Source organism: Phascolarctos cinereus, unplaced genomic scaffold, assembly GCF_003287225.1.
Source record: "Phascolarctos cinereus isolate Bilbo 61053 unplaced genomic scaffold, phaCin_HiC Scaffold_4;HRSCAF=312, whole genome shotgun sequence".
NCBI lineage: Eukaryota > Metazoa > Chordata > Mammalia > Diprotodontia > Phascolarctidae > Phascolarctos > Phascolarctos cinereus.
In genome coordinates, this window is record NW_027555847.1 from 440,117,079 (window position 1) to 440,130,203 (window position 13,125).

At 36.6% G+C, this 13,125-nt stretch overlaps 1 protein-coding gene across 8 annotated transcripts in view; it reads left to right on the top strand.

Moving 5' to 3' along the window:
- RELCH (RAB11 binding and LisH domain, coiled-coil and HEAT repeat containing) overlaps positions 1 to 13,125 on the top strand; it is a 138,515-nt gene that overhangs the window by 94,056 nt on the left and 31,334 nt on the right. For all 8 annotated transcript variants that reach the window (XM_020995716.2, XM_020995715.2, XM_020995711.2 and 5 more), the window contains 3 exons: positions 1,056 to 1,179; positions 5,491 to 5,539; positions 11,492 to 11,571. In XM_020995716.2, coding sequence (XP_020851375.1) covers positions 1,056 to 1,179; positions 5,491 to 5,539; positions 11,492 to 11,571 — 253 coding nt within the window. The remainder of the gene's footprint in view (positions 1 to 1,055; positions 1,180 to 5,490; positions 5,540 to 11,491; positions 11,572 to 13,125) is intronic.

Here is a 13,125-nt window from a genome sequence, read left to right on the forward strand (position 1 = left end):
ACTTGGTTCTGAACACAAAGCATACACACTTGGTACTGCGCATGCCCTCAGGCATGATGCCAGCACTCTCTGCCAAACAAGAAAAAGGGTCACTGAGTGGGAAAAGTTTAAGAATCCCGGCTATAGACTAGTAAATTTTCCTTTCTTTTTTAAAAATCAGGCATCTTAAATAAAGTACTTCAGGCTGTGCAAAAAGGGTGGGGGGGGCTTAGACCCAAAGTTGATTAAAAAGTTAGCATTGTCACCCATTAAAGCATGCCCTTCCAAATATTATTTGATAATTTCTTGAAAACACAATGTGATTTTAAGGGAAACAAGGTTATAGAGGTAGTCATAGTCATAGAACCAATGCTCCAGTTGGCTAATCAACTGAATACTGATGCCAAAGATTGTTGTTGCTTTCTGTTACAATTTATGATGAATTCATAATATTATTGCAAAATGATGTTAGTTACCTTACGTGGGGATGCCTCTGTTGATTTATGGATGTCTTGTCTTTTATCTGTGAAAATGTTATATTACCACACCAGTAGATACTCTGATTTATTTTTCTAGTAGTGCTTATACATAAACCATACCTACAACCTTGAATACATTGGAACCGTAGTAAGTTGGTTAATTTATAGATAGGTGAGTGTATGTAATGCATTAGAATAACACCTATCAAGATAGATGGTGCAAGAGGCTTGTGGAATGGCTAGGCATGAATAAGTTGCAATCTTCATCAATGGAGAACACCTAACATTGATAAAATCGCAGATCCATTTGGGTGTTTGAGTTATGGTTTCATATTAACTTGTAGTAAATATTGTAGCCTTTTTCATGATTTTATACAAACATGATTTCAAGGCACTTTTAAATGGTCCAGTACTTCATGAACTAGACCACTTTTCCTTTCATTGTGCTATCAGAAGTAAAATTGAGGAGAGGTGGGGAAGAATTGTAGAGGCACTGACTGGTTGTTGTACACGATATTTCATCTCACATTGTAACAAGGAAGTAGAGAGTGATTTATGATACATGTTTTTTTTTTCCTTTTTCCTTTCCACATTCAGGTTACCACAACTCATAGAAATAGTTGGTAAAATCAATGTTGCTTCAACTGCCTGTGTCCACGAATTCTCCAGATTTTTCTGGCGCCTGTGCCGGACATTTGGGAAAATATTTACAAACACTAAGGTGATGCCATACTTTCTATGAATTCTAGCTACAGAGAAGTAGATGAGCCCTTTACTAGATTTCTCTGTTGATGTAGTATCATATATTTTTATAGAAAAACAAAATGCTATATATGTCTGCTTTAAAATGATTTCGTTTTCAATCTCAATTTATGTTTAGGACCTACAAATAGTATTATACCTAGTGGGACCCTGAAAGATTTCCCTGGTATTGGAGCGCCCAAACTAAAGTACCCAGACACAGGTTTTTGAGGTAATTGAGGTGCAATACCCTTGGGCACAAAAAAAAAAAGTTAATACAGGAACTATTTTCTGAGAATTCTTTGGTTACAGCCTGGATATGATTATGCACTATGATAGCTTTAAATAGAAGTCCTTAATTTTAGGGTCTACCTTTGGTTACAGTGGAGACAAATATTGCTATCAGTACAAACTTAATATCACATGCTAGTTTTTAAGATATTAAAATTTAATTTCCTTAGCTCCTAAGTCCTAATTTAATATAAATAATTACATTTATCTTTTAGTAATTTTAAAGAAATTTTTTGAGCTAACCAGGTAAGATTTTAAATAGGCTTAGATAAAGAGGAAATGTAGCAAGTATAGTGCTGATAGAAAATTGATTCTAGATCAAAAAGCTCTGAATTCTTTCTAATTCATAACTGGCTGGAACCTGGGCAAATCATTTAACCTCTTCATGCCACAGGCAGCTCTCAAACTATAAGATTCAGAGCATTGGAAGATATGCATGTGTAGAGAGAATTTGCTTTATAAGAGTTCCCTTATGCCAATAATTTCATAAGTCTGATCAAAAAAGAAATACAGAGGGGCAGCTAGATGATGCAGTGGATAGAGCACCAGCCCTGGATTCAGGAAGAATTGAGTTCAAATGTGGCCTCAGACACTTGACACTTACTATCTGTGTGACCCTAGGCAAGTCACTTTACCCCATTGCCTCGCAAAGAAAAAAAAAAGAAAGGAAAGAAAAAGTAACACAGAATTAGGTTAAACTAGATTTTAAATATTGAAAATAATGAAAATTTAAGTGATAAGTTTTATTCTAAAATTCAGAGCAGTTCTTAACACTAAACAGACTTTTTAAGGAAAGCATTATAGTATAATGGAAAGAGGCATTGAATTTGTTGAGGACTCAGTTTCTTCATCTGTAAAAATCCTTAAGATTCTATGATTGAGTCTTTTATCGTTGTCTAGAATCATGGATTATTAAGACCATCTAATCTATCTTTCTACTTAAGTGATGAATCATATTTAAACTGTCCTAGACAAGTAAATGATTTTTCAGAATTTCTGAAAGAATTTCCGCAAGTTCACCATTTTAATATTTAACAGTTTTTATCATATTCTTGATATTCAGATTTGGGGTAATTTGGATCAGCTAGATTTTTTAGCTATTCTTCTTCAACTTAGAGTCATCCCCAGTGATCTGTTCTTGTCCCAACTGTGATTATAAGTGCCAGAGCCCCCAGTTATTTCCTTACCTCCAGACACATCTATTCAGTACCTACCCCAAATGCCCTTCTTCTTGTTTCACAGCTGTGGCTCCAGATTAGGCCTCTTATACTGACTTTGGCCATGTTGCTAACCTACTTTCTACCCATCCTATCCTGAAAGTTTTCTTGTTATGAGTCTAGCTGGCACCAGAAAATGTTGGTTAGAAAAGGTACTCTGAACAGTTTTGGGAGGTTTTATTTTTTACCTCCTCAGAAGCAGCAGAATGGAATTAAAGTTACTTAAGGAGGAACTAAAATACCATTCAACTTTACTTTGTTCTTTCATTTCTCTCCTTTTCATCTACCCAGTCTAGACTAAATTTGTAATAGTATGGCCGAATTAGAATTTTTTTTTTTAGCTCAGTTTTCATTGAAGAGTTCTTTGCACTACTTTGTACTTCTAGTCTTTCTAGTTGTCTCTACTTCCATTTTGGGGGGATTTGCTATTGTATTCTCATTTTCAATTTTCAGAGTGTTCTGTCCCTCTTGAGATACCTCTCCTTTTAGAGTCTACTTATGTTATTATACCTGTCATTTTTTAGACCTTTCTGAAGCCCTTTTTCCGAGTACGTAAAGTGTAACCTGATTTTGCCTGTCATTCCCTCCTAGCACACTTCTAGAGATGTATTAAGAATTCTGAAACGATGTACTCATTGTCTTAGAAGCGTCTCCCATGTTTCACCACTCATTTCTTTGTTAAAATTATGCCCATTTTCACAATTCTTGCTTGCTTCTTCTGTGAAATGACAAATTCAGAAATTTAATAGATTGGTAAATTAGTTTAATTCAACTCTTAATTGAATAAGAAAAGTACCAGAAGCCCAGGCCTGTAGCACAGTGAGCTCTCTCTCACACACTCTCTCTCTCTCTCTCCCTACACACACACACACACACACACACACACACACACACACACACACACACACACAGAGACATGTATATATACACACATATAAATATTGGTTGAAATGAATTGAGTTCATTTGAAATATGACTGTGCCATTTTTTTGCATTTCCTATTAGGTCAGCATCATAAATATTTTCGTAAGCACTGTGTAAAATACTCCCAAAAATTATCACTTCTTTTTTCTTTTGTCCTAAAAACAAAACAAAACCCTAAATTTTCTCCATAGATTGCTGTTAAACTAGGTCTTCCCAATTCTGTATTATTTTATAGTTATATTTTGAAAGTAAATAATATTTTAAATTGTTTCTTTAGCATTTGCAAAATATTTTCTTCAAAAAATTATAAACTGGGTAGTTCAAGTTTTGTCATCTGTATTTTACTGAAGTGAAAGCTTAAGCCTGTGGTCACAAAACTAGAACATATTAGCTATCAGTCATTTTCAAAAGCCAAATTTACTATATTAACTCTTTAAAGAAAAGCCAAGACTGCCTATGTAACTTTCTCATGTTAGCCTGTGTAGATAATTTTTCACACTTGTAATATTTAATGCACTAAAAGTAAAAATAAGGATTTCCAGAAAAACATACTACTAAGCTTATTTATCAAAATGCATTTTAGCAGAATTTCTATACATTTTTGGACTTTTAAATAAATACACACTTATAAGTCCTAGGTGAATATGGATGTTTTTTTCAATATAAATGAAATCAGCCCAAATAATTTGTTTCTTTCACTTCATGCCTGGTTGAAAAAGTATTGGAATCTGTAGTCTCTTGAACAACTTGATACCTAAGGCTGCCTCATCCTTGGAGAGCTTGTTTAAGTCCCCAGTATATTCTTGTGACTAATTTTAGCCCCATATATAGAACTGTATGTTTCTATGCAAGACTAGTGTAACTAGCTTTACATAATGAGCCTGTGGCAAGCTTACAAGTGCTGAGAAATTTAGTCACATGCAGTGTCGGTTGACACGGGTTTTGGTTTTTAGCATCCACATAACAAATCATTTATAACTCTTGGGGAAATAAATGAGAGCTGTCTTGTCAAAGGAGACTAAAAATACAATGGGTGGGGTTAGTGTAGTCTGAGTTGGCTATGTGATTGGAATCAGTATGATGTAGAGGAAAGGGAGAAGGAGTCTTAAGGTCTAGTTAAGGTTCTGTCACTAATTAGTGGCATGACCTAGAGTACTGTTTGCTCCTTTGGTCCTCAGTTTATTCTTCTGTAAGAGAGGAAAATGTAGCAGAGGTGATCTTTAAAATCATTCCAGATTTAACATACTATGACTAATATCTACATTGTATTAAAACATTTCCCTTAACTTCTGTGTCAAAGCGGAATTATTTATTAAATCTCATTTAAAATTTCTAGAAAATTGTGGGGGGGGTTTGTTGTTTTTTTTTTTTTTACTTGCCCAGGGTCACACAACTAATGAGTGTTATGTGTCTGAGGCTGGATTTGAACTCAGGTCCTCCTGACTCCAGGGCCAGTGCTCTATCCACTGTGCCGCCTAGCTGCCCCCCGAAAATTGTTATTAAAACCTTTGTTAGGACAGTCAAAGAGATAAATGGCAATTTTTAAATTTTTGTAGTAAATTTGCTATTTAGGAATTCTGTGTTTTGTTCTCTTTTAAAGAAGCAAATGGAATTCAGTACGTTTTAGAAATCTGATTTCTTTGGTCATCTCACAACTACAGCATATTAGTTTCTGATAAATCCACATTTATTTTCTCTGTTTTTTCCAAGATATTGTTTCCAATTTTCCCATGCCCCTAAATTTAGAAGTAATGTAAATTTCTGATCAGAATTTAAACTAATATTTTATAAATAAGAAATAAAATTTATATTTTCAGCCCATTAAATCTGACATTTGGGGGAATCTTTTTTAAATTTAGGTAAAACCTCAATTCCAGGAGATTCTAAGATTGTCTGAAGAAAATGTTGGTGAGTTCAGTTTTTGAAATATTGATGTTAATGTCTTTTAGAATGTAGTAATTAAATATTAAGCATAGTTTACTAATGGGAAAATTATGATGTAGGGTTCTTTTTCACAACTCTTTGTCAATTACCTCTATCAGTCCTATGAGTTGGGACACCAAGACATATTTCAGAGTTGAGGGAAGGTAGGGGAGGAATAAAAAGATACTCAGGTATTGGTACGCACAGTTCAGAAGAAAAGTCAGGATTATCTAACAGGTTCCCTTATGGAGTGACTGTAGGACACAAGAAAGTAAAAAGGGACCTGCTGTAAAGTGTGAATGAAGAGAATATTTCATGGAGAATGAGAAGGAAAGAAAAATAAGTGAGAAAATCAGGTGTGTGCAGAAAAGAACTAAGAGCTGGAGGTTAGGGGGCGGGTACCAGGTGTATTGGCTTAGGGTCACTTCTCTTTACGTGATGATTGTGGAGTGGTCATGGCATTGGTGTTAGTTTGGGTGGCTCCTTACTTGATTACCACACCTGCACGCAAATGCATTGTATTTCCTTGCAAAATCTAAGCTGTCTAAAGTGTCACATCCACTTTACCTGAGTTGTATCAGCTGAGTTTTGCTGCTGGTTCCTCTTGGTGGAGAAGGCCATCTCCATATGAGGGTTTGCTCCCTGTGAATTTGAGCTTAGATGGCTTTAAACTGTTTATTGAAAGGAAATTTATTTAATAACCCTATTTGGCCTAATAACCTGTTTTTCCATCCTTGTCTATTTTGGTAGTCATGGGCCACAAATAGGCCTGGGGGGTGCGGGAGGGAGGAGAAGAGACGGATGTGTAGGTGAGTTCTACAGGTACTTTTTAAGTACCCGCTATGTATCACATATGAAGTTTAAGATATAATTCTTACTGTTGTGGAGTTTGTATTCTGTTAGGGGAATGTGGCATATAAATAACTGTAGTGCAAAATATGCTAGTGAGACATCCAGGTAGGACTATCCCATAGACAGTTGGGAATGGGGGTCTGGAGGTCAGGTGAGAAATTGGGGCTAACTATGGTACTAAATAGGATTTAGGTTATATGTGTCACTTTCCCCTAACTCTTCCACCTCTACTATATTAAACTTTGAGTTTCACCTCTCTGGTGGGAATCCATCTTTCCATCTCTTTTTTGTCTAGCTATTCCCAGTCATACTCTTAGTCTTCACTAGGACTTCCAGTCTCTTTACTATTCTGTGTTTTTTCCCCATCCATCACCTCCGCTGTGGCCTCAGTGCTTGTCCTTTGCAGGGTTGATCCTGGAGAGGCAGCTAGGTGGCATAGTGGATACAGTGCTGTGCTTGGGGATCAGGATGACTTCATTTCAAATCCTGCTGTTCACTAGCTGTGGGACTCTGGACAAGTCACTTAACCCCTCTCACCCTTAGTTTCCTCTTCTGGAAAATGAGGATACCGACAGCACCAATCTCACAGGATTGTTATAAGATTCAAATAAGATAATACATATAAAATTCTTCGCAGACTTTAAAGTGTATTTAATGCTAGCTACTATCATCATCATCATCATCATCATCATCTTTATTAAACAGTTGAACTACATACTCAAATCCCTTGACTTCTTGCCCTATTACCCTTTACAATTTCCCAGTCCTCAGTCTCATTATATTCTCATTATCAGTATTTTCTGCTGCTACTTCAAGTGGTGACTGTGTCCATTACAAATTCATGTCACCTAGTCTCATGTGAGCTCTCACTACATCAGACTTCCTTCATCAGCTGTTTCGGACCTCCTCCCCACTCCCACCTCCCCAAATTCGTGATTTTAACCCATCTTGCAGTAGTTGATGTTATTCCTTCTTTACTGAGAAAATTCAAGCTACCCTTTTTGGGCTACCTGATTGCCTCTATTCCACATTTCAGACCTCCTCTACATCTGCACTCATCCTTTTATTCCAATCTCAGAGAAAGAGGCTTTCTTGCCTCTACTAATGCCCACAGTGCCATCCTTAACTGTCTCTTCTGAAAAGTTCTTCAGTCAGCCATTCCACTCCATCCCATTCCCTGTAAACAGGCTTATTTTATGCTGCTCAGTTATTACCAACTACTCAAAAATGTCCAAGTCTTCCATATCACTAGAAATCTTCATTCAATCCTGACACCCCTTTAAGCTAATGTCTTATAATTCTCTTCCCTTTCACTACCATACTCCCAGAAAGTCGTCTGCTCACACACTCCTTCCACTTCCCTACCAGCCACTCATTTCACAACACCTTGAAATCTGATGCACTTCCCAGTGTGGAAACTGTTCTATCGAGGCAAACGTGATATCTTAACTGTCCTTTTTTTGTCCTCCTCTTCAATCTCTGTGCAGCATTTAACACCGTCAGTTACCTTTTCTCCTAAATAATCTCTCCTCCTGTAAATTACTGTCTACTGGCTTTCCTAGTTAGCTCTTTTGCTGGATTGTCATCTATGCCATCATCCTTGAGCATCAGTGTCCCTCCAAGACTCTCTTTTGAGTCTTATTTCTTCTCTGTACATTCTATACCCTGGTCACCTCATCAACTCCCATGGCCTCCCCCAAAAGTCTTACTCCATTCCTACTGTCTTGTGAACTTCAGGTCCCAGTTATTCACCACCTATCAATGCCTCAACTTGGATGTCTTATTAGCATCTCAAACACAACCTGTCCAGAGAATAAGATTATCTTCCCACAAACTTCCACCCTTTTCTCAAACCTCTCATTTTTGTTGAGGGTGCCACCATCTTCCCAGTCATCCTAAATCATAACACTGGAGTTATCATTGACTTGTTCTTTTTCCTCAGCCCTCAGATTCAAGTCTTGTCAGTTTGTCCTCCTCAGTGTCTCTTTAATCCTATTCCATTCTTTCCACCCACATAGCTACCACCTTAGTTTAGGCCTTCATCACCTCTTACCTATTCTCTTGTAACCTTGTTGTTTAGCCCCCTAAGTCATCTTGTTTCTACCTTCTCCTCACAATCCATTCTCCCACACAGCTGCCAAAATAATCTTCCTAAGACATAGGTATGACCATGTCATTCCCAGGTTCGGAAACCTTTTTATACTCCCAAGTTCTTTCTATGATAAAATACAGATTTCTCAACCTGAAATTTATTGTCCTCCATCATCTAGCCCCAGTCTACTTTCTCTTTCGTATACTTAATGTTTGAGTCATACTGAACTACTGGCTTATTCTCTTAATTTATCATTCTGTCTCCTATTATTCATGCAAATTCATGACTACAAGCTGTCCCTCATACAGTGTATTCCTTCCCTATATCTGCCTCACAAATTCTTATACATCTTCTTAATGAAGCCATCTTTGTTCACTCCTTTTGTTAGTCCTCTCCTCAAATCATTGGTGTATTTCTTAGCAACATATAATATATGTATATAATAGAGCATATTGTGCAGTACAGTGTCAAAGACATTGAGGTTGAGATATCTGGTAGGTGGCTAATGATAGGGGATTGGAGTTCATAAGACAGTAGGACTTGATATAGTAGGACTTTGGGGGCAGGTCATGGAAACTGATGTGGTGATCAGGGTAGAGAATGTAGAGAGAGAGAAGAAGTAAGACTCAATGTACCTGTTTTTCCACATCCCCTCCAGCATTTGTTATTTTCATTTTCTTGAGGGCAGGGGATTTTTTTTCCCTCTATATTCTCAAAGCCTAGTACAGTGCTTTAAACAGAGTACTTGGTAAATGAGGTTCTGGTTTTGATTTTTATTTATTTATTTTTAGTTTTCAGCATTCACTTCCATAAGATTTTGAGTTCTAAATTTTCTCCCCCTACCTCCCCTCCCCTTTCCTGAAGGTGGCATGCAGCCTGATACAGGCTCTACATATACATTCATATTCAACATATTTTCACATTTGTCATGTTGTAAAGAACAATTAGAACCTATGGGAGGAGTGGTTTTGGTTTTCTAAGATAGCTGGGGAAGAGGGTGTTAACGAACAAGGAGGCAGTAAAGTTAAAAGACAGTGAACTAAGAGTAAGAAGACCAGAATTCAAGCACTGGCTATGCTGTTAACATTATCTGGGCCAGTCACAATGTCTTGTAGACTCACTTTAATCATTTGTAAAATGAGGCAAGTAATATTTCCTACTTACCTCATGGGGTGATTGTAAAGATTAATTAATATACATGTGTTATTTATAACTGCAATGTAAACTGTTGTTGCATTTGTTATCTTACCTCCCTTTTCTCATTTCAAGTTTCCATGTAAGAAGCCAAGGCATTAAAAACTAAGTAGTTCTGCTTATCTTCAAAAGAAAAAGGTTTTTTTGGGGGTGGAGGGGTTTAAGTCATACAAAACATATTTCCATATTACCCATGTTGCCAAATAAAAAGCAAGAAAAATAAAGAGAAAAATCTACAATCTATACTCAGGAGTTCATCACTTCTCTTTCTGGTGTTTCTATAGTATTTTTTTTTCATGAGTCTTAACAATTGTTCATCATTACAGTATTGCTGTTACTGGATACTATGTTGTCCTGGTTCTGCTCACTTCACTTTGTATCAGTTCATAGACATCTTCCCAGGTTTTTCTGAAACATTCCCCTCTCATTTCTTATAGCACAATAGTATTATGATATACCACAACTTATTCAGCCATTCCCTAGTTGATAGGCATCCCCTTTTCCTGTCACAAAAAAAAGCTCTTTTTCTTTGATGCCTTTGAAATACAGAACTGATAGTGGTATTGGTCAAAGGTTATGCACAGTTTTATAGCCCTTTGGTCATAGTTCCATATTTTTCTCCAGAATATTGGACCAGTTTACAACTCTACCAACAGTGCTTTAGAGTTCCTATTTTTCCACATCACTTCTAGCATTTGTCATTTTCTTTTTCAGTCATGTTAGTCAATTTAATAGGTATGAAGTGGTACCTGAGAGTTGTTTTGATTTGTATTTCTGTAATTATTAGTGATTTAGAGCATTCTTTTCATATAACTTGATAGTTTTGATTTCTTTTTCTGAAAACTACCTGTTTATATCTTTTGACCATTTGTCAATTGTGGAATGGATCTTATTTTTATAAATTTAGCTCAGTTCCCTATATATTTGAGAAATTAGGCCTTTATCAGAGAAATTTGCTGTAAATTTTTTCCCAGTTTCCTTCTAATTTTGGCTGCATTGGTTTTGTTTGTGCAATAACTAGCAAAAAAGACTTTCGTGAGCTTCCATCTCATTTTGACTAGTAGTTATACTTTGCATGCTTATTTTTTTATATGACATTTTGCAAACAAAATGAACCAATATTCGTACTAAATTATTTGGCCATTATGGAGTCACTGAATGCTTTCCTTAATCCTTTGTCCTCTCTCCTTCCTTTCTATTCTTTTTGCTTGTTTTGCACAGTTTTGTTTCACAGCTTTTCATCACGTTCTCTAAGCCTGCAGCCCCAGAATCCTTAAGGCACTACTGCCAGGATAAAGGCTAGAAAGGGGCCCAGATAAAGCCAAGGGCACATCAGGAAACAGGCAGACCATTAAGTTCATTTATGTGCTCCAGACTTTCTTCAAGCTAGTAATACAGGAAAAGTTTTGTAAACTGTGAAGTACTGTGTGATTGTGATTTGTTATTGGTGCCATTGTTAATAGGTGGTAATGAAAAATATAAGTAATTGAAAATGGTGTTTTACATGCATTTTTTAATTGTTTTCCATAACCAGATTTTTAAAGGATGAAAACCCTTACTTCTGCTTTCTTTGCAAAGAGACAGAGTGTCATATCTCATTTTACTCACTAAATTTCTTTCTTATGTAACATTCCCATTTGTTATAATTTTAGGCTTTTGATACAAAAAACCCTAAAGGCAAATAGTATTTACTTTGTAACACTGAGCAAAAAAGTATTATGCTTAAATAAATAAATTGTGAGGTGAGAATTTTTCTTTCTGTTTAGAAGATTTTTTTAAAATCATGTCTATGATTTTAGATTCTTCAGCAGGCAATGGAGTCCTAACAAAAGCTACAGTCCCTATTTATGCAACAGGAGTCCTTACATGCTATATTCAGGTAAGAAGAAAATTCTTAATTTCATACATACATTTTTAAGTTTGTTCAACTAGTTCTGCATCTGTTAAGGGTAGGAAAGAGGGGAGATTTGTGTATCATCCGGGTGTCAAGTCAACAAGCTTTTATTAAATGCCTACTAATCTGCCACGTACTGAACTCTGGAGACACAAAGAAAAGAAAAACTGTCCCTGCTCTCAAGAAGCTTATAGTCTTACATGCAAACAACTGTGTATGAAGAAGATATATACATGATAAATTAGAGATTATTTCAGAGGGAAAACACTAGAATTAAGGGGGATGAAGAAAAGATTCTTGCAGAAGATGAGATTTGAGCTGAAATTTTGAAAAAACCTGGAGGCAGGATTCCAGGCTTAGAGGACAGCCAGTGAAAATGCAGAGAGAAAGTGCATCTCAAGTCAGATTAAGTCAACAGGTATTTACTAAGCAGTTATTATGTATTAGGCATTGTGCTAAATGACAGGAGAAAGATAACTCCTCATTTTTATTCAGTGTATGGTAAGATTAGTAGAGAGATTATTTGAGATCAGAATGCCAAATTTTTCAGTGGTTTAAAAAAAAAATAAAAATTATCCCTATTAATCAGAAGCGTTAAGCTAGAGTTATGCATCACAGATTGCATTTGTTTCATAGAATTCTTAACTGAATGAAAAAAAAATTCTTAAGTGCTTACAGTATGCCTAGAACTGTGTTAAATACCAGGGATATAAATACCAGCAAGCAAGGTAGTCCCTGCCCTCAATGAGCTGACATTTCCGTAAGGGAAAACCACACACCCACACACCCACACACACACACACACACCCCCCCCCAGAGTGATAGCCAGGAAGTGGTCAGTTTATTGGACGAGAAAAGGTAAAAGCTCACCAATCAGAGCCAGCAAGCATTTATTAAGCTTTTATGTGTTAGGCGCTGTGGTAAGCGCTAGGGTTACAGAGAAAGGCAAAAGCAGGCCTTGCCCTCAAGGAGCTCCATTCTGATGGAGGAGACAACATGCAGACAGCTATGTAACTTCAAGATATATACAGGGCAAATTGAAGATCTGAGTCTTTAAGGAAACATGGGTGTCTTTGTAGGCAGCAGAGAAAACATCAGAATGACAGGAGACAAGGAGGGCAGACGAGGATCTGAGCTAACAGCCTCCATTTTTTTTGGTGAAGTATGGAGTCAGATCCTCAGCTGAGAGCATGGAGGGAGAGACTGCTAAGGCAGGATTGGAAAAGGTTAAAAGATAAAGGATTTTGATCAGGGGAATAAATATCAGACCTTGGAAATGAAACCCTTATTTGTTTTAGCAAGATCCAGGGTATGAATACTTCTGTTATTTCCTCTTTATTTTTTCAGCTGTTCCTCCATGTACAGCTTAGCCCTCGAGTGCAATGGCCTCCTTTAGCAGCAGCATACATTCTGAAACTGGCTGGTTTACACCCTGTACTGTTGACTTCTTTTATGGATTTTCTCATAACCTGTATAAGAGCATCTAACATAATTTTAGCTGATCAATCAAGCATTTATTAAGCATTTAACTCTGTGCCA